The 22,263-nt window shown below is 43.2% G+C and overlaps 1 protein-coding gene across 1 annotated transcript in view; it reads right to left on the bottom strand.

The window, feature by feature from the left end:
- Nucleotides 1-20,299, bottom strand: part of N4BP1 (NEDD4 binding protein 1) — a 55,616-nt gene extending 35,317 nt beyond the window's left edge. Inside the window, exon 1 of the mRNA XM_069456748.1 lies at nt 19,909-20,299. Within this exon, the coding sequence (XP_069312849.1) occupies nt 19,909-20,106 (198 nt within the window). The 5' untranslated portion in view covers nt 20,107-20,299. The remainder of the gene's footprint in view (nt 1-19,908) is intronic.
- Between the last annotated feature and the right edge of the window lie 1,964 nt (nt 20,300-22,263).

The following is a 22,263-nucleotide window of genomic DNA, read 5'->3' as shown; positions in this document are numbered from 1 at the left end:
TGCCTGTCGGTCACCAGCAGCTGTCTTGGTTATCAGATCAACTGCTGTGTTATCTTGATGCTTGCCTTCAAGTAGTCCTTATTGTATTTAATAATGGCCCCAAAGTGCAAGAGTATTGATGCTGACAGTTCAGATATGCCAAAGAGAAGCTGTAAAGTGCTTCATTTAAGTGCAAACATGAAAGTTCTCCACTTAGTAAGAAAAACATAACTTTTATTATAGTATATTGTTATAACTTTTCTATTTTATTATTGGTGTTAATCTCTTACTATGCCTAATTTATAATTTAAAACTTTTATCATAGGTATGTGTGCACAGGGAAAAAAAATCATGTATACAGAGTTCAGTACTATGAAAGGTTTCAGGCATCCAGGAGGGGTCTTGAAACCACAAATAAGTGGGGAATGGTATGAAAAAAATGCTCAACATCACTAATCATCAGGGAAATTTAAATCAAAACCACAATGAAATATTACCTCACTCCTTTAGAATGGGTATTATAAGAAAGACAACAAATGTGGGTGAGGATGTAGAGAAAAGAGACTCTTGTACACTGCTGTTAGAAATGTAAATTAATACAGCCATTATAGAAAACACTATGGAGATTCCTCGAAAATTTAAAAGAAGAATTAGCATATGATCCAGCAATCCCGCTACTGGGTATACAGCCAGAGGGAATTAAGTCAGTACGCTGAAGAGATGTCTGCACTCCCATGTTTATTGCAGCACTATTCCCAATAGGTACAGAATCGACCCAAGTGTCTGTCAGTGGATAAATGATAAAGAAAATGTAGTATACATACACAATGGGATACCACTCGGCCATAAAAAAAAGGAAATCCTGTCATTTATAACAACATGGATGAACCTGGAGGACATTATGTTAAGTGAAATAAACCAGGCACAGAAAGACAAATACCATATGATCTCACTCACGTAGAATCTACAAGAGTTGATCTCATAGAGTAGAATGGTGGCTACCAGAGGCTGGCGGAGTTGGGGGAAAGGGCTGAGATGTTCAAAGGATACAAAATCATAGTCAGATAGGAGAAATATGTTCAACAGATCTATTGTACAGCATGGTGACTATACATATACTATAGTTAATGATGACATATTGTATTTGTGAAAAACGAAAGAGAATGGATGGTTAAGTGTTCTCATTATAAAAATAACTATGTGAGGTAATACATATTTTAATTAGCTAGACCTAACTGTACCACAATGTACATTTACTTCAAAACATGTCGTATACAATAAATGCATACAATTTTATCTGCCAATTTAAAAAAAATAAACAAATTTGAAAACCTCACATGCTCTTTGAATCACTTTTACATTTCTGCTGGCCCCTAATTCATGAGTTACCTGATTGTAAGGAAGTCATGCTTATAATTTTTTTTTTTAAAGAGACAGGGTCTTGCTCTGTCACCCAGGCGGAAGTGCAGTGGCACAATCACAGTTCACTGTAAGTTCAAATGTCCGGCTCACAAAATCCTCCCACCTCAGCCTCATGAATAGCTGGGACTATAGGCATGCATCATCACACCTAGCTAATTTTTCTTATTTTTTGTAGAGATGGAGTCTCAGTACCTTGCCCAAGGTGGTCTGGAACTCCTAGCCTCAAGTGATCCCCCCAACTCAGCCTCCCGAAGTGTTCAGATTATAGGCATGAGTCACCGCACCTGGCTTATGCTTATCACTTTTAAAAAAATTTTTACACTTTGGCAGTATCGTAGGACCCACTGCGGTGCTCAAAGGAACTCACCTGCTGAAGCTCTTAAACTGAGTGGCCCCAGAAGGGCACCTCCTTGGCTGTTTCAGTCCAAGCATGTCTACATCATTTTGACTCCCAGAGTGAATACCAAGCAGCAAGAGAATTAGAGAATTTTATTTCTGTTGTTTTCTTTTCCTCCAATACTGTGTTTTTGTTTCATGGGTCTCAGCCACATGTACCTTTCCATACTGGCCCAGAGACCAGCAGGTATGGATCACTAGGTCAGTTTCAACTGCATCCTTTGTATACATGAATTTAGTCTATGTATGGCTAGTAACTTATCTCTGCTAGGAATCAAATTTTATAGTCTGACCACATGGTGATCTGTCAGGTAGAGAATAAGGATTCTATTTTCTAGATATGAGACTTCAAGAAAATCTACTTTTAAGGCTGGACACACACCTGTAATCCCAGCATTATGTATGGAAGCCCAAGGTGGGAGGATCACTTGGGGGCTAGGAGTTTGAGACCAGACTGGGCAACACAGCAAGACCCCAATGCTACAAAAAAATAAAAAATTAGCTGGGCATGGTGGCACATGCCTGTAATATAGCTACTTGGGGTGGGAGGCTGAGGTGGGAGGATCACTTGAGCCCAGGAGTTCAAGGCTGCACTGAACTATGATCTCATGCCACTGCACTGCACTCCAGCCTGGGAGAGAAAAACCCTGTCTACAAAAAAAAAAAAAAAAAAAATCTGTTTTTAGTCTTTTCTGTTTTCTGTTTGTGCAAGATCACATCATCTCAGTACCAATGAAGAAAGAGAAGGGAGGACAGCCTTTTTGAAATCTAGACCAGTTATGTGTTTTTAAATTATTAATACTTTTGACCTGTGGCTAAGACTGTGGAACCAAAGCTGAAAGTTCTCTGTGTGTTTGTGACTATAAATATCAAAAACCTTTATTTTTCATGGTGTGAATATGAAATGTATTCCTACTTCTGGGGGTTTAATAAATTAGATTATAAAATTTCTTAGCACATTGACTGCCACACTAGGGAAAAAAAAATTCTGAAACCACAGTGTTTTATTGAAAAAATAGAATAGAAAGTTTGAAAACAAAATGATCCTTTCTATTTAATGACAAATTTGTTACATCAATAAAAAATATAAAAACTTGAAAATCAGTTTATTTAAAAAGTAATGTGGAAACTTGAAAAACAGTTCACAAGGGTAAAGTGTTTTTCTTGACTTGTCAGAGTTAAATGTAATTTAAAGGTAAATATAAATAGAAAAATGAAATTTATTGACTTCTATTCATTTAATCCACAGTTTTAGAATTCAATTGCCAATAGGTAAAGAGACATGTGAGTTATATATGCTTCTTGAGGCCCCAGGCTCAAAACTAGTTTTTGTAAGTTAAATGTAACTCTCGTGGCAGTCAATGTGTTAAAGAATTTCTGTTCTAACTGGTTGACAGAGAATTACAACAAATATATTATATTCTTGGAATTCCTAAAAAATAAAGAAACCAAACATCTAATACGTAAAATATGTTACCCTTTTAAGGACAAAAAACCAAAAACCAAGCCAGGGACGCTGGTATGCTCCTGCAGTTCCAGCTACTCAGGAGGCGGAGACAGGAGGATCCCTTGAGTCCATGAGTTCAAGGCCAGCATGGGCAACATAGCAAGACCCCATCTCCTAACACACTAACACACACACACACACACACACACACACAGTCACAGAATCTGACACTTCAAAATCATTTGCTATTAAGAGTCCAAATTCGGCTGGGCGCGGTGGCTCACGTCTGTAATCCTAGCACTCTGGGAGGCCGAGGTGGGCGGATCATTTGAGCTCAGGAGTTCGAGACCAGCCTGAGCAAGAGCGAGACCCCATCTCTACTAAAAATAGAAAGAAATTATATAGACAGCTAAAAATATATATAGAAAAAATTAGCCTGGCATGGTGGCACATGTCTGTAGTCCCAGCTACTCGGGAGGCTGAGACAGGAGGATCCCTTGAGCTCAGGAGTCTGAGGTTGCTGTGAGCTAGGCTGACGCCACGGCACTCACTCTAGCCTGGGCAACAGAGTGAGACTCTGTCTCAAAAAAATAAATAAATAAAGAGTCCAAATTCATGTAAGCAAAATAATTCTTAGGCAAATCAATCTTATTTGATCATTTTAATGTTAGTTAAAAATAAACATCCTTTCTCTGATTTTATCAGTATAGAATACAATGCATATATCTTTCTAAAATAAGATTTTTTTTCTCAGGAAGAGTTAAACTTCCTAAACTTTACTGGCCTACTGATCAGGTAAGCTAACATTACTCAGATATATTTATGATTATAAAAATATAAAATAACATATTCAACTAAATTGAATTTATATAAACTTATTGAATTGTCAGCTTAGGCATAACTTCCAAGATCCCTAATTAGCCTTAAGACCTTGGGTGGACTAATATTAAATAAAGTTTAATTAACAAGTACTCTTTGGATATGTGGTTAATTTCTAGGTGAAACAGACACTGAGTATAATTTTTTACCTTTTTAAATATTTATTATTTTTTTAGAGACAGGGTCTTGCTATGTTGCACAAATCATAGCATACTGCAGCCTTGAACTGCTGGCCTCAAGCCATCCTCCTGACTCAGCCTCCTGAGTAGGTGGAACTACCGGCACACACCACCGTGCCCAGCCACTGAGTAGCTTCCACATACACGTACACATGCTTTCCAATGTATCTACCATGTAATTACTGCACCCAACAAAACAAACAATAATTCCTTAATCTAATACCTGGTCTGGTTTAATGTCTTTTTCCAGTTGGTTTGTCCTAATTATTCTGATTTTTTTCACCACAATTACCCAATAGTTTACCCTTGTCTGGTGTATGATATAAACAGAATCATAATAGTATATACTCTTTTGGGTAAGGCTTCTTCCACTTACCATGGTATTTCTGAGATTCAACCACATTGTTGCATGTATCAGCTAGTAATTTCTATTACTGAGTATTATGCAACCCTGTGTGTCTTTTACACCTATCTTTGGTGGTTCCCAAAAATCCCTGGGAAATAAAAAGGAAGATGCTAAAATTAATTTCTGTGAGGTGTTCTGTACTTCTTAAATAGCTTAACATTATTAGGTTGTGTTAAATCAAAGGGGAAGCTTGGTCTTTTCTGGATACTTTTGTACAAGTAAAAACTTCTATCTTTTTTTTAGAGACTACACATGTACAAGAAGACTGGCCTTGTCAATATCCGTAATATATTCTTACCGTTCAGATTAACATTGGTCAAATCTTAGCAAAGTCGTATGTTGTACCCCAGTAGATTTTTCACTCTTCTCCATCCTGATATTGTTGGTGTCTGTATAAACTGACTAGTTATTCAGTCTTATTATTGACAACTGTTCTTTGCTTTCCTTTCTTCCTTGATTTACAGCTCTGCCATCAACTATGAGCTAGAAAGTGGGTCCACAACAAAGGACGACACTCCCAGAACTTTGACTGTACCAGACACTTAACTACTGAGATACTTCAAGAAACTGACTTATGGCTGCAAACTCTGGAGTTTAAGCTGACATCCCTTAAACCTGCGGTCCCCACCCCTGGGCTGCACAGCAGCAGGTGAGCAGCATCAAGTGAAGTCACTGTCTCCCATCACTCCAGACGGGACCGTCTAGTTGCAGAAAAACAACCTCAGGGCTCCCATTGATTCTGCACTATGTGCGTTGTATATTATTTCATTACATATTACAGTGAGATAAAAATAGAAATAAAGTGCACAATAAATATAATGCACTTGAATCATCCTGAAACCATATCCCCCTGCACCCTCCCGCAGTCTGTGGAAAAACTGTCTTCCATGAAACTGGTCCCTGGTACCAAGAAGGTTGGGACTGCTGCTTTAGACAACTGCTAGACTGTGATACAGGACTCAGATGGGATTTCGGGGACCCTTTGTGATACAGATGGCATTTGAAAAGCAGTCTACTGACCTAACATCCAGTGGAACAGAAAGTAATAAGACTGCAGGAATTAATGAAAGAAATCCAACTGTAGTTATTTGGAACATTATTTATTTTAAAGCCTGTTCATCTTCTATCAGGTATATGGACAAGCCCTTTTTCATTCATTTTTCTTTAACGGTTAATTTAGTAAGCTATGCTTTTACAAACTGAAATAAAACATTTTTTAAGTTTCTCCCTGATCCTTCAAACTTCAGGAATTACAAATATTATACTTTCACTGAGACTCTTCCCTTTTCATGGCAATGTAGTAACCTGCATAAGATCACTGGGAATCTGGCCTCCTTTTTACTGGGATAGAATTAGATAAACTGATAGTGCAACCCAGGCCATAACTGGAATGATGTGATTAAGAATCTTATTTAATCAGGTATGGGAAGGCCACCATTAAAGACTAAGAATTGCTGCTCACACATGGAACTGATGCTCGAGAAACTGGCCTGGTGCTGTTCTATGGTGCAGTCTCAGCCTTACGTGCTCTTTAAACAAAGTCACTTCCTGGCAGGCCAGGAATTTTAGCAGATTGTGCGAACTCTGAGGAGAGAGGAATTCATCCAAATGTGTAGATACTACAGATCAAGACGATTTTCTTGATTTTTTGGAGGTTTCCAAGCTTTAGAATAGAGGCACCAATAAGAACAGTTAAAAATAAAAATAAATAAAAAAATCACCTGGCTATTGAAAGCGTAATCTATGATTCCTTATGAAATTTCCAGGGGAGAATTCTCTCGACTTACTAGCTGCTACCACCTCCTGTCTTCACCCCAATACAACAAGGCTAGTCTGTATGTGTGTGCGGTCAAGAATAACCTTTGGGTATCATTTATGATGACAAGGGGGCACAGTGAACAAAAATTACAAAAACCCTGAAAATAAGGTAAAAGAACGGCAGCATGTTCTTTCGATGTAATAGCAGAGTATTGTCTAGCAGGCCCAATCAAGGATTACTTAATACTCCAGGGGCACACTGTCCAACAGAACTTTCTGAAATGATAGAAACGTTCTCTATCTGTACAGTCCAAATTGGTAGCCACTGGTTGGTTACCTGTAACTACTTAGTCCTTGAAATTCAATTGAGGAACTGAGTATTTAATTTCATGGAATTTTAATTAATTTAAATATAAACAGCCACTTGTGGTAGTGGCCACCATACTGGTCAGTGTAAATCCACCCCTGGGACTATTTTGTATATATAGACCCTAAGGTAAGAATTTTTTTTTTACATTTTTAAAGGGATGTAAAAACAAAAAAGAATGTAAGACAGAGACCTTGTGTGGTCCACAAAGCCTCAGATATTTATCTGGCCCTTTACAGAGAAAGTTTGCCAGTGTATGCTCTAGGACTGTGGTCCCCAGTTCCCCCCTCCCCCATGGAAAAACTGTCTTCCATGAAACCGGTCCCTGGTGTCAAAAGGGATGGGGATCGCTGCTCTCTCGGAGAATGCACTTTTTTTTTTTAAACCAATCTATAGACTGGGGAGACCCAGCCTTCAGCACAAGTCCAAGTGCGCTCCTGAGAATGTACTTTTTGTTTGACAAATTGTCTGCTATAAAAGACAATCCCAAAAACATGGTTTCATTACCCTGTAGGACTGTGAAATATTTATTTCCTTCCTGGCACACAACTCCTAAAATTCTTAGACTCTTCAAAGTAATGTATCTTTTTATATGCTAATGATTGGGTGATGGCTAGCAGTTAATGTATCTTTTTATATGCTAATGAATTGGGTGCTGGCTAGCAGTCCCCAGGTAGTTTCAGGAAGAGGGCTGGTCACTAGAAATACCAAAGCAGATCTACAGGGTTGACGCTTTCAGCCCCACCCCTCAACCTCCGGGAGAGGGGGTAAAGGTTAAGCCAATCACCAATGCCAGTGATTTCATTAATCATGTCTGTGTAATGAAGCTTCCATGAAGAAAATCCTAAAGCAGTGGACCCCAATCTTTTTGGCACCAGGAAAAATAATCTCATGAAGACAATTTTTCCACAAACGGAGGGTAAGGGGATGGGATGTCATGGCAGGGGTGGGGGAGGTGGTGCAGAGCTCAGGCAGTGACATGAGGCCGTTTTCTAACAGGCCATGGACGGATACCGGGCCGGGGCCCTGGGATTGGGGACCGCAGCCCTAAAGGACTGGGTTCAAGGAGCTTCCAGAAAGTTGAACAAGTGGAGGTTTCTGGAGGGTGGCATACCTGTAGAGGGTTTGGAAGTTCCTCACCCCTTCCCCCATACCTCACCATACATATGCATCTCTTTGTTGGCAGCCTTTGGAACATCCTTTATAATAAACTGGCAAACGTGTTTCCCCAAGTTCTGCAATATGCTCTAGCAAATTAAACGAACCCAAGAAGGGGGTTGTGGGAATTCCAATTTATAGCCAGCCAGAAGCACAAGTGAAACCAGGGGCTTGTGATTCGCCTGGGAAGAGGCATTCTTGTGGGTCTGAGCCCTCCACCTGTGGGATCTGATGCTATATCCAGGTAGACAGTGTAGGAAATGCACTGGAGGACACTAACTGGTGTTACTGCTGCAGAGTCAACTGCTTCCTGTACGGGGAAATCCTCCCCCCCCCCACCCCCACATCTGGTGTTATTCTACGAGCATGTTTTAAGAGAACAGTAGGAGAAACTGAATTTATTCCTATATTCTCAGAATTGGTGTCAGAATTAGGATTTGCTAAAACAACTCCAGCTCACAGACATATGATTTGGGAAGAAAGAGGATAAAAGGGTAAGGGATGAAAAATTTTTGGCTCCTGGGCTGTCATGTGGTCACTCATGGTACCGAGCAGCAATTGTGCTGCAATCAGTTATTAATGGTAAAAGTCACCAATGGAATTAAGAGACGGATCCAGCAACTCCTGGGAAGCTGGTTCACCAGATGCATAAGGAAATGCAAATGAAATGAAACAGGGACCCCTCTCAGGAGTCTGCTGGCCCCCCCCATGCATGGAAATAAAGGAAAATCTTGAGTCCCTTCAGGGGAAGTTCCAGGCACCTGGCCAGCCTTGAAAAGTAATGGGCAACCTGATGAGAACAATGGCCCTCCAAGTCAGCCAGAGCCACGAGGTGCGCTGGTTCCCTGTGGAAACTAAAAGATGGCATCTTACCACATGTTGAGCAGTTTTTCAGAAACACCCACTAGATGGAAAATGCAGATAAGGGGGAACTGGGAATTGAACTCTAACCGTTCTTTGTTCTACATTTCCTCCTGGGTGGGCCTACAACAACTGTCTTAATATTCCAAGAATCTTGGACTCCACCTATGACCACAGGGCCCCCCACTTCAGGACATCCCACCTTTTGGGGCCAAGCCAATGTATAACCTCCATGTACTGATTTACACGTGCTGTCTTTAAAAACCCTGGCTTGTAAGCCATTGAGGAGTTCGGGTTAAGTGTCAACTGCCTGGACTCCTCGCATGGCACCATGCAATAAAAATGCCTCTTTCTCCCACTACAACTCTTGGCTTCAGTGTTTGGCTTTGCTGCTTCGGGTGAGCAAACCCCAGTTGGGTTTGGTAATACAAACTAGTAACAAAAAAAGCACACTATACAATCCTTTGGCTAGTGCCATCTGTAATAGTAAAGTGAAAGTAAAAGAGTACTGGGATGGATCTTCCTGCTAGGAAAGCTCAGATTTCAGTCAGTCTTGAAACCATCCATATTAAAATAATGTACAGCCCCGGGGTATAAACAGTAATCAAAGTCTGATTTTTATAAAAGTATAGATATAGCCAGAAGTTAACCAGCCATTGCTCCCTAACTCCCTTGCTGCTGTAACTGGTCACTGCTTAATGACACTATCCTCCCTGACAGGGGAGCAAGATTTCTGACTCCTCCCACTACTTCTACAGGTAACACAGCTACTGTAAATCCCAGGACTTGTGATTCTATGGTAACTTTGCTGTTGTAAATCTCAAGACTGGTCTTTGAGGTGTTTTTCAGACTTTGCATTCCGGGGACCTACAGACCAGGGACAGGCGTGGAAACGGATCCAACAGCCCTGAAACCCCCCACCCAGGAACCTCCCAACTGGGAGATAATTTCCGCATCCCAACTCTATGAGTTCATCCCCGCCCCCCATCAGCAGCCCCAATTCCCTAGCCCTTTGTTTGCCAAACCACCTTTAAACCTCAGACCCAAAATTCTCGAGGAGATGGATTTGAGAAATTACTCCCATTTCCTCACCTGGCGCCTTGGGAAATAAAACTCTTTCTCTGCTGCAACCCCGGCTGTCTGTGTCTTCATCTTCACTGGGCAGTGGGCAACGGACCTAGTTGGGCTATAACAGTCTGAACTCTGGCCACCAGCCTCAACGCTGGCCCCTCAAGGGAAAAATTATGCAGGGACAACAGAAAGTACCTCTAAGACCTGTGGTTTCCAAGAAGGCAGTCAATGTAGGGGAAAAGCAAAACCGAGAAACTACAGGGTATTGGGGTGTGGAAAACAATTCCCAAAATATGACACTTGGGCTTGCTGCTTTGAACATTAAAAGGACTCTCTGGAATTTCCTTATCCAATCAAGAAAGTCTTACCAAAAGAAATCCAATTGCCTTTCATCCCCTCCCTGTTACCTCAAAATTTAGTGCAGAAAAGACTGAAGAATGCCAGCACCCCTAGATGGTCTCAGACACAAGGTGATGCCTGCCCCTGGGGTTCATTCAAATTCCAAAGAGACTCATTTACAAGTTAATTTCTGTGTTCTAGGTCCACATTCACTGTCTCCATCTTCCCCTAGGAAAAAGAGTATATAAGTTTCTACATTCCATTGTGGAGTTGGGGGAACGACTCTGATCTCTCCCCATCCCCTTACTTCAATAAATTTGTAGGCCCATTCTCCTATTAATCTGCCCTTGTGTCAGTTATGTTCAGAGAACCTTCAGAATGGGAAGGGGGGGTTTTCCCTAGATCCCTACAAGGGTATAGTGTGAAGGAACTGTCTCATTTGTAAACTGGCATGAACTTCCTGAAGAGCCTTTACTAAAGGAGATTTTGAGAGTAACTGATTTAGGGTACATAAGCTTTTGCACAATGCCACAGAGCACAAGAGTGTTTTTTTGGTGGATGCAAGACTCACAGCTCACTATGGAACAATCACAGATGGCCACGTGATCCAGAAACACAGGTTATTCCTGAGGGAACAGCCAGCCTGACGGACTGGATAAAAGCCACTCTAAAAGTATGTTTACCCTGAAAAGGGGGACAGTCCAATTCCCCCTATAAATGCCAAGCAGAACACCCCAGATGAAGTAGCTGATACGCCTTATATGCGAGCCATGTGGGACTGGCTTTATGACCATGGTATTCACCCACTGAATATCCCTGTTTCCCAGGTCATGGTAAATGCTGTAGTTAAGAGCATCCTTTTAATGTGGAACCCCGACATAAGCTTACTGCTGCAAAACTGAAAAAGAATTCAGGAAGCCTGATCAGATTTGCTGTCTCAGCTTTCCCTGGTTCTTACAGATGCTAATAGAAACATTAAGTTAATCTGCAAGAGAATGAGGGGAGCAAAAGGACTCCTCCAAGGCAGGTGAATATTTTAAAATGGTCATTAAGAAATAAGGTAAATAAAGAAAATATTGTTGGGATGAAACTAAGAGGAAAAAGAAAGGGGAGAGTCACAGGGCCCATCCCAGCAGGGTGGAAATCTTTAGAAGGTTATTAGGAAATGAGGTGAATAAAACAGAAATTGATGGGGTTAAAACAAAGATTAGCACAACACTATCAAAGGTGTGGCGACCAGAGAGAGATCCTGCTGGTCCCCCAACTTTACCCCAGTTTGGAGAAATTCCAAGTCAGAAGGCAAAGAATATAATGCGGAATCTGACATGAAATTGCCTAGGACAAGAGTCAGGCAGATTAATCAAGATAAAGACTGCTGAAGAGCAAGGGTGCCTTTGCTCAGCGCTCTGCTGGAGACTCAAAGTGAGTAAAAACGGGGAGGAGGTAGTGAACAGAAACTCCTGAAACTCTTTGATATGGGTTCCCCACACACCGTGGTCCCAACATCCACTGGTGAAGCCCAGAGAGAAAATAAAAAGGGCTGGCAGGATTATATAAATTGGAATGTTTAAACAGGCTTAATGTAAAGTTGTATCTCCTTTACCTGAATGTTTTAGGAGAGTGGATGTTACTCTGGCCAGGGGATACTTCCCCTACCTAGTTATTATAAAACCAGAACCTGCTGATAAAGTCCTAACAGAGGCAACAGTTAGGAAAATATGGGTAGATGGAATTAAGGTAAAAGTCTGGAGGACTGCGATATCTGAGGAGGATACTGGTATATCAGCTATCATTTTTCCTTTCTTCCCCAAAACACCTCAACTTTTTTCCCCTACTGGATACAGTGGTCACAGGACTAGGACTGCAAATACAGCTGCAGTAAGTAGGGATGATTCCTAAGCAAGAAACTGTAACTATGTTTTTAAACCCTGTCAAAATTCCTAAGGGGCTAACGGGGGTGGGGCTATACTTTTACAACTTCTGGCAAAATTGAGGCTTAGAGGAAAAACTCCCACACATCTGGTGTCAGAGGCATATTAGAGTATGTATAGTAGGAAAAACTGAATTTGTTATTCCCACATTCTCAGAAGGACATTAACCAGTTTTTTATACAACCTAGCAATCTTATTCAAACGTTCTTTTTTTTTAGTACCTATACTAATTCCCCCCAATGGTCCTTGAACCAGTTTCAATGCAGCTGGTTCCCTCAAAAATAAGTTAAATAAATATGCTCACTTTTTTTTTTTTTTAAAGAGACAGAGTCTTTCTTTGTTACGCAGGCTGGAGTGCAGTGGTGGGAATCATAGTTCATTGCAGCTGGAAACTCCTGGGCCCAAGTGGTCCTCCTGCCTCAGCCTCCTGAGTAGCTGAGACTACTATAGCCACACACCACCATGTTGGCTACTTTTTCTTTTTTTTTTTGCCCAGGCTGGTCTTGAACTTCCTGGAGTGCTGGGATCACAGGTGTGAGACACGGTGCACTGCCTTATGCTGTTTTAAGAATTACATTTTAATAATAAAAGAAAAAATTGAAAAGAAGAAGCACTCTTTTTTGTTAACATTTCCATTTATTAGAACAAAACAAAAAAATGGCAGGGATTGAGGGTGTGTATTAAAAAACTGATAATGTGATGTGGCAGCCCTGATGTCTACCAATATCCACTTTCAATTTCTTTAATAACAGAACCCAGATTTTGTGAAAGGTAGCACAACGTGCCTAGTTACAACGGAGTATTTCCTAGCTCCCTCTGATACTAACAGTGGCCACATGGTATAGTTCTGGACGAGAGGTAAGGAGACATCTATTGCGGTTACCTTCTCTTCCATTCTTCTTTCCTGAAACAGAGATCTGATAGCTGGAGCTGGAGCAATCATTTGTGACCATGAGGATACAGTGCCTAACAACTACTTAGCCCTGGACTGCTGCTTATCTTTAGACTTCTTAAATGAAAGAAAATTAAATTCTTATTTTTTATAGGCTTCTATTATTGCAGGCAAATCCACTACCTAACACAGATACATCAATCTGCATTAACCTATTATAACAAAGTAACAATTTCATTATCTTAATTTTTAAAATGGGAAGGTCAATAATAAAACATAAGTGTGAATTAAATATGTTGGTTTAAGAATGGAGAAAGATCCCAGACGACTGGTATCTAACCCATTTCAACCACAAGGTGCCATAATAACAAATGACTTTCATGCAGAAAATTCAGCTGTGAATTTATTCATGCAGTCTTATTCATCAACTAATGTAAATTACTAATTCTGTCAGCACTAAGACCAAACAAAACCTTCCTTAAGTTGAAAGGAATCTTTTTAAAAATTCAGTTCCTTTAAGCAAAAAAATTTTCTTCATGTTGTTTCCAGCCGAAAAACTGATTTTTTAAAAAAAAAGTTCTTTAATTAATTACTGCAAGAATTTTCCCCTTATATTTTTGTTTTTGAAACTCAAGACCTCTAATCTCATATGATCACACCAATTTAGTAAAAAGCCAACACGGAACAAGATGCGGTCCTTCATTTAATTAAAATCCTACAATACTGGCTGGAAAACAGGGAAGAGAAACTAGTCACGAGCAATCCACTTTTGACACAGTGTGAGTATTCCTTATTTCAACATACACCAGTATACCCCTCCAAACAGTAACCATAAGAAACTGAACAAACTATTGTTTCTTAAGAAGATGATTTTCACAAGCATACTGAGTAAAAAATACCATTCTAGGAAGTACAAAAAGGCCACCGAACTCCTTTCTGGTAAAATCAAAACAAAAACTCCATGTCACTACCCAGTATTACACTTATGAATTATTTCCTTCATGAACAAATCAACTGTTCAAAAACTCATTCATGAAACCAGGTACTAACCTCTTCTTACCAAAAACTAAGTAAAACAACACAGAGTCAACTTTAACCCTCTGAAGTCCTGCTGTTAACAGGCCACTTGTACTTGAATTACATTTTTTTCTTCCCTTACTCCACAAACATGTAAGTAAAAACTGGGAAAAGGTCAATCACTAGCTCTTCTTTTTTTTTTTTTTTTTTTTTTTTTTTTTATTTTTTTTTTTTTTGTTGAGACAGAGTCTCACTTTGTTGCCCAGGCTAGAGTGAGTGCCGTGGCGTCAGCTTAGCTCACAGCAACCTCAAACTCCTGGGCTCAAGCGATCCTACTGCCTCAGCCTCCCGAGTAGCTGGGACTACAGGCATGCGCCACTATGCCCGGCTAATTTTTTCTGTATAGATTTTTAGGTGTCCATATAATGTCTTTCTATTTTTAGTAGAGACGGGGTCTCGCTCAGGCTGGTCTCGAACTCCTGACCTTGAGCAATCCACCCGCCTCGGCCTCCCAGAGTGCTAGGATTACAGGCGTGAGCCACCGCGCCCGGCCTACTAGCTCTTCTTAAAGACCCTCTATTCCTCTTTCTTTTCCTCACAAATTAAAAATGGATTGGACAATTGTCTTAGTTTCATGGATGTACTGTAATTTCCATTTTTGAAAGACTGGTTAAACCTCCCAATTACCGTCCTTGTAGGTCCTCCAGCTGGTACTCTGGGAAGGCCACCGGCTATGCCTCAAGGTGTCTACACAACGCCAGGAGGTAATGCTTGAAACAAAACATCAAGTGATGGGCAGCTGGGGTTAGCAAATTCAACACCCAAGAAGTTCACGGAGAGACAATGGGAACAAGCAGCCTCGCCATTAACTGCCAATCACTCCTCTTCTGTTTGTTAACCTCCAGGACAGGCTCCTGACTCACTGACTGACTGGAGCACCCAACTGGAGCTCCGTACTACATTATCTCCAAATATTTCCCATTTCCATCTCCTCTTATCTTCTCACTTCTCTAAGATGAAAGAACACTTCCACTTTGCCCACAACCACTGAAGCACTCCTTGGACCTCAGAATCATCCTCAGAATTCTTTCATATCCAAGACTCTGATCTCTGAAATTCCTCTGATTACAACTTCCAGAATTCCAGAATTCTCCAATGCTTACCTGTCCTTGTGTGCGTGACTCCCTGAGTCTAGGAGGGAACAGGGTCTAAGGTCTTGCCCCTTCCTTTATTCTCACAGTTCATTGTACCTCTCCTGTTTTCACGTGCCTCTTTGTCCCTAGGCAAGGCTGACCCATTCAGAAACATTCCTGAGCCCCGTTTTGCCTTGCTTAACTGTACTTTAGCCCCCTCCATCTCTAGTCCTTGCGTGCTGGCAACATTAGCCCCTGGGGGAGGAGGGAGTATCAGCTGCCGGAATTTCTGCCTCAAGTTATTTAAAAGTTCATGCTATCTAACCTGGCTGGCCCTTACTTCATTCCCACAAACCTGGGTCTTTCTTTTCCAATACACTTCCAGCAGTTCCACTGCACCTAACTCATTGCACTGTTTTCAAGCTCTCACCCTCCCTCCCTTGGGAGGAACCAGTATTCTACTTTACTGAGAATGTACTGTGTGTAGGCCATTAGGGTCTTCAATTGTGTCTTCTTCAAGTGGGAAAACAGATGTGTATCTTACTAATCCTGTTTCCTACCATTTAAAGTAGAGGTCCTAAAAAGGCAGTGCAAAAGCTGAATTTGGTCCACTGATGTGTTTTGTTTAGCATACATAGCTGTTTGTTGTTTTGTTTTTTAGAATATATACTTTAAAAAGAATTTTTTTGTTAATGTAATTCACAGTGTGTATGGTTTTTAAAACCTAAATTAGTTGCCACTTAGAAAAACAAAACACAAAGATTTCACATAATGAAATCCAGACTCCTGGCTTCTCTAGGATAATGAGATTAGACATCACTGAGCCCACACTGCAAGCGGCTAATACTATGTGCACAGGCACCTGCCCTCTGCCACAGGCAGAGTGCCTTAGGTCACCACAGTCCCTCCTCCCTACCACACAGCCAGTCCTTCAGCCTCCCCACCTGGTCCCAGGAGTCTGTGGTCCTGTGATCTAAAAGAAGTGTTCCAACTCATCTCACTCCTTACGCCTGAATCTCCTTAACTTCATCCCTTTCCGCCACTGCCTGAATGGGAAGATCCCACCCTGCTTTGCACCTGTAATTTCTTCCTTTGTAAATGAGGCAAGAGCTAGTCAGTACCTTCATTTCCTCTGAAATTCAACCCTCAAACTTCTTTGCTTCTGTGATGCCTTCCACCACTGACTTCGGCCCCTCTCTCTGGGGACCCTATGGACAATGCTCTCTTCTGGTTTTCCTCTCACTCTCAGACATTGCCTCTCTGGCCCCTGTAGTAATGTCAAACGGCCACGAAAGTTGCTGGACACTTAGTCTCAATTTCTGTACATCATTGCAAACTAGCAACAGCACACACTGATTAGCACAAGCTGAGAGGTGTCAACGCTGAGGCATTTTTAGAAATATAAGTCTCTCATGTCCTTACATCTCTTCCATGACTCTCCACTGCCTGCCTGCAGAATAAAATCCATGTTCTTCAGGAGGTCCCTTTCCATCTCTGGCAATTTCCTCTCTTCTCCCCCTACATTTGAGGAATCCGTGATAAAGCCGCACTCTTTCATGTCCCTGTGATTTTGCACATGCTCTTACTTCTGCCAGGAACTCACTGTCCTCTGGCACACTCCCATTCATCCTTTAGAACGCAGCAGGGCAGAGCAACCCTTCCTTTCCTGTATTACTGTAACACCTTGCACACACTTCAACTGTTACATGTATCACGCTGTACTATTTGTTTCCCTGCTTGTCTGCCCTACAGGATTGCGGGTTCTTCCAGCTCTAGGAACAATAGTTGGTACACTTCCTGGCACGTGAGACGTTTTCCTTAAATGTCCACTACCTGGTAGCCCCACCAACAGGGCAAACAACATAATCAACCATTTTTCCTGCCACCAGGCTTAAGACTTACCCCTAAATCCCGACATCCACTCAGCTGCCAAGTCCTTGTGAAAACCTTGCTCCCCACCCCCCATTCATGCCCAACTCTAAGTTTAAACAATGTTTCTTCCACTGTTGGGTCTTTCTGCCTCCAAATTATCCTACACAGAGTTTCAGGCAAATTCATTCCCTCCCAAAACCCTCACTGACTATTGACTATATCCCAATGGCCTTAGCCTGGCATTTGGGTCCTCAGGCTTCATCTCTCTCTGGGAGACCCCAACACTCTGTGTGTTTTCTGGCTTCTAGGACGTTGCTCACAACAACCTGTCTGGAATGCTAGGTATCTGGGAATCTTCCTGGCTCTTCACAGCCCAGCTAAAGTGCTGCATCCTCCAGGAAATTTCCGCTTTAACGAAAGTGGCCACCCTTATAGACCAGTACCTTTTTTCAACCTCCCTGGACATTATCACTTTCTAACAGTTAACTCCCATCTCACCTATTCCGAATAAATGGAGGCCTAACTAAATCTCCACATTCTCTTCTGCTCCAGCATTTACAAAAAGCAGTGAATTAACATTTTGAAAGCAAGAAAACAAAGTAAATCACTTGGTGGGAGAACAGTTGATATCTTATTTTGATCTGAGACTCTGTATCAGCTAGTTTAAAAATTCTTCTTTACTCTAAATCTTCCTTCCTCCAAACCTTCCTCTCCACGGCTTAACTGAAAATACTATAGATGCTAAATTAAGTTTGCTTTCCTGTTCTTAATTTTTTAAATCAAGTTAATGGCTTTCTCTTCCTCCAAAAAAAAAAAAAAAAGGGTAAAACAAATTAACAAGAACAAAAAGCCCTGGTTGTGCATTCAACTCTTACCCATGAGTCTCAAGAAGGGAAAAAAAGGATTTCTTGCAACTGGCAGGGTTGAATTATGAGTAATACACATCACAAAGATAAACAGGGACAAATACTACCAAGATAGTGTAAGACACACCTTTCCCAATCAGCTTAGGCTAAACTGTGTGGCAGGGACAGCCAAGAGAACTGCAGTTGAAAGGGTCTGGCAGGACTTTCTGCAGAACAAAGGAACCACTTTCCATGATTGGGGTCAATCTTGAGTAAAAGCAGAACTGGGAGCAGGCAGAACACAGAGCAAACGCAGTGAAACGACAGTGGAGGTTTAAAAACTGAGAGCTGCTAAAACTGAACACTGGAAAAATAAGGTGGGGTTGGATTAATAAGCAATGTCGAAGGGAGAGGAGGAATTTAGGACAGGTGACAGGGGGCCCTAGTATGTCCCAGGGCAGGAGATGACTTTCTGTGGGAGGATTACTCTAATGCAAGTTAGATTACTCCAACACAAGGAGGGAGGGAGCAACAGAGTGAAGGGAGGGGACACACCAAGAAGGAAGATCTTAACTGCGGAAAGGGAAAGGAGAAGAATGAATGCATATGAGACTTTCAGAAGAACGAACAGGACTTAGTCATGCCAAACTTTTTGGCCCCAGGGAGTGGAAGATATTAAATAGCTGGGAAGAAAAGAGGGGAATAGGAAGAAGTTAGATCAGCTGTCTGAAATCCAAATGATTAAAAAAAATTAAGCAGAGGAAAGCAAACGTGATTCAACATCTACCACGCTTTAAGTTAAGCTGTGGAGAAGAATCATACAGCTAGGCGCCCCATCTCCTCTAAACATGTTAAAGGCAAGCATCCATGATTTTGTTGCTGTTGTTAAGTCTAAGAACGTCAGGAGATAGAGCTACTCAGATTCTTCAGGAGCCCTGTGAAATCCGTGAAGGATGTCAAAAAGAGAGTCCCCGTCGCCCCCTTGAAGAGAGAGCTCATCACTTGGGGGGGAGGCAAGGATCAAAACAAGGGCTCTGGAAACACACTCCCTACATGGGAATCCTACGGCCCTACATAGGAGATGGGAAAACCTGGAGAAACTTGGTTACCTGGGAGGAGGGGCAAACTTTGTTGCTGTATTCCGGCTTGGGAAGGGAGAGAAGTAGGAGGAGGTGTTGAGAAGGTAAACTCTGAAATGCTGATTTAGACAGAAGGTGAGTCACCACTTACAGTTTCAGTTTCCCCAGCTGTTAATTTAAAAAAAGTGGGTGGGGGGAATAACATCTACCTCGTTAGATTTCTTAAGGGCTGCATATTCCTTCTAAAACATTTAGCGTTACGTCCGATATACTATAAGCATTACATAAATGCTAATTGTACAGAATATCGATACAAGGAATAATGCTATTTTTAACACTACCATTAAGTATCTTCTCTTTGATATTCGCTGAGCATTTTACTACTATCACAGTTTTTCTCAAGTCTCAAGGGGAACTGCAATCCCAAAGGGGATCAGGACCCCTGTAGCGGAGGCCTTGGCGGAGACAGGGCTGGGAGGGTGCACAGGGAGGCTGCGGGCCCAGACGCCAGGCCTTGCGTACCATCCCGGGGGCTGGGGGCGGACGACAACAGGCAACTTTACAGCCGCTTACTCCGCGCCAGACACCGTGCTCTACGCTTTACACACCATCCACGACCACACTCGCTACAGTCCTCGGAGGCAGTGGCTTTCGTCAACGCCACTTTACAAATGGGGAAACTGAGGCCCCCGGGAGGAAGCCGCTAGCCCAAGGTCACGCGGCTCTGGAGCCCAGAGCGCAGGTTCGCGGCTCCCGAGACCCCGCTCTCGGGCTCCGCGCCTCGCCGCATTCCGCGCGGCCGTCCGTCCGGAGACCGCGAACGAGCGGAGGCCGCGGCTCAGGCCCAGGCGGGAGCGGGGGCGGCGGCCGGACTCACCTTGGCGCTGTGCACCGCCTCCTGCGCCCCGCGGAGCTGCAGCCAGATGCGCGCGGGCAGCGGTTCCTCGGCCCCAAGCGCGCCCAGCACGGCCAGGCTCACGCCGAACAGGCCCTCGATGCGGCCGCGGCTCCGCTCCAGCAGCACCGCTTTCTCGGCCGGCGCCGTGAACTCATCCAGGACCGCCCGGGCCGCCATGGCGGGCGCGGCCTCCCGCGGCGGCGCCGGGGGCCCGCGGCGGCGCCGCCCCCTCAGCGTGCTGCCAGGCTCCCGAGCCCGTCGGGCGGCGTCGGCCAGCCCCGGCCGCCTCGTCCCCGCCCGCCCGCAGGCCCGACTACACCATACCGCCTCGGCCGCCGCAGCTCAGCAACTGCCGGCTGCAAACCCCTCCGCCCCTTCGCCGCCGCCGCCGCCGCCGCCGCCGCCGCGGCCCGCCGCCGCGCATGCGCCCCGCGCGCAGCCGTCGCTGATGCTCGCCACCCCCTAGGGGAAGGGGGCGTAGGGTGAGGGCGACGGAAGTCGACGTCACTCGCGGTCGCCGCCACTCGCGGTCGCCATGTTGGTTGAGGGCAAAGCGACGGCGCAGGAGGCCTTCTTCGGTGAGGGTACGAGGTTTTCCGGTGATCTGGTAAATGTAGATTTGTGGGTTTACAGTTGGGGAAATTGAGACTCAGAGCCAGAAGAGGAGACTGACCCAGTGTCACACAGTGATTGGATTTGACCTCAGACATCTTGAAGCTCAAACCAGGGTTCTAGCAATTGAATTACCTAGTTTTGCATTAACTGATAAGCAGATTGGATCTTTCATTCTCTTTTCTTTCTCCCTCCCTCCATCCTTCCTTCCCTTCCCTCTTTATTTCTTTTACTAAAAATAGTAACAGGAAGAGAGGAAAATGGACATACGTATGGAGAATTGGAAAACGAAAAATGATTAAATTCAGGAGCGTGATCTCACCTGCAGGGGAGGAAGGGGAATGTGTTATGGGAGAGGCACTACAGGAGGGAGGGGATGGGGACTCACCCATGACCTTACTGCTGCACTGGGACAAATAAACCCTAACTCTTCCCTGCGACTGTTTTCCCATCTGTAAAATAAAAGGTTACACTCAGTTATCTCTAAGGTCTTTTCCAGTTTTTGCATTTTCTGAGTCCATGAAAACAAATTATGGAAGATAAAGTATTGGATTCCTTCCCTTGGGCTAAATACAGTGGATATAGCAGATAGGTAGGAGTCCTGAGAATGTTACTGAACTTCTCTATGTCTTAATTCCTCATCTGTAAAATGTAGATAATAGTACTTACTTCCTGTTGTGAAAATTAATATAGTACCTGACACAGTAAATGCTCAGTGAATATTAACTATTATTGCTAAATTAGCAATATATTTAAAGCTAAATTTTCATGGAGAATCTTAGTGTGGATTATGCAACCACAGTGAACTTGTGGGCCCAGGAGCCTGCTCCATTTGTGCAAAAAGAGGATCTAAAGACCTTGGGGGAATGGGCCTGGTAAGAGGGATTACCCGAGGTAAAAACTGTCCGGGATCCCGGCTGTTGGGGGTTTCCATATATCTCGGAAACTCAGGCAGGTGTGGTCTCCTGGTACCCCAGTGAGAGGTGACTCAGCACAGGGAAGAGAACCACTAGGCTCACAGACCAACAGCTTCCTGCTCCCCTGGGTTTTTCCCTGATGTCCACACAACCAGCAGCCTTGCTCCATCAGGTAGGGGACCTGGGATTGGCTGAGGAGGGTCAGGTGGTGAGTGTGGCCTTGCTGATATATTGCATGCAGGACTGCAGTATATCAGTAAGGTATGCTATCAGCACAACATGTAATTTCCTGTCTCCTCATTGCACTTACCTTAAATGGAATTGCTATTGTTCAGTAATTGGACAGGGCTTTTCCCGGGGCTGGTTCCTGTTTGCTCCCAGTGACTTCCTTGGCAGTGATTCTTAATTTCTTAATTGTAAGAAGTGAGGAGGAAGGCTGCCTTGAAAAACATGCAACAGCCCTTCCCTCTCCCTCCTAATCTAAATCCCACCCTAAAACAACAGAAGGAGTGCATACACACACCCATTAAAAGAAAGCTGGGCCATCAAACTGTATTCATAAGTAACTGGGTTGACGTATCACGAAAAATACACAGCTTTGGGTTTTTCCCTCCTGTTTGGAAGACTTGCCAGTTCATAGCTGGTCAGCATTTCCCTTTAGGGAACTCTCAAGGTTTCCTGAGTACAGGGAACAGGAGGAAGAGAGAGAGAGAAATCCCCCTTTAAGAACTCCCTTGTTTCATGCAGTTTCTGAACCACAACTTCCCTCAGTTAACCAGCCTTGCCTGTCTGGCTGGCCTTACCA

The sequence above is a fragment of the Eulemur rufifrons genome, chromosome 23 (assembly GCF_041146395.1).
Source record: "Eulemur rufifrons isolate Redbay chromosome 23, OSU_ERuf_1, whole genome shotgun sequence".
In the NCBI taxonomy this organism is placed as follows: Eukaryota; Metazoa; Chordata; class Mammalia; order Primates; family Lemuridae; genus Eulemur; species Eulemur rufifrons.
This window is presented reverse-complemented; position numbering and strand designations above follow the sequence as displayed.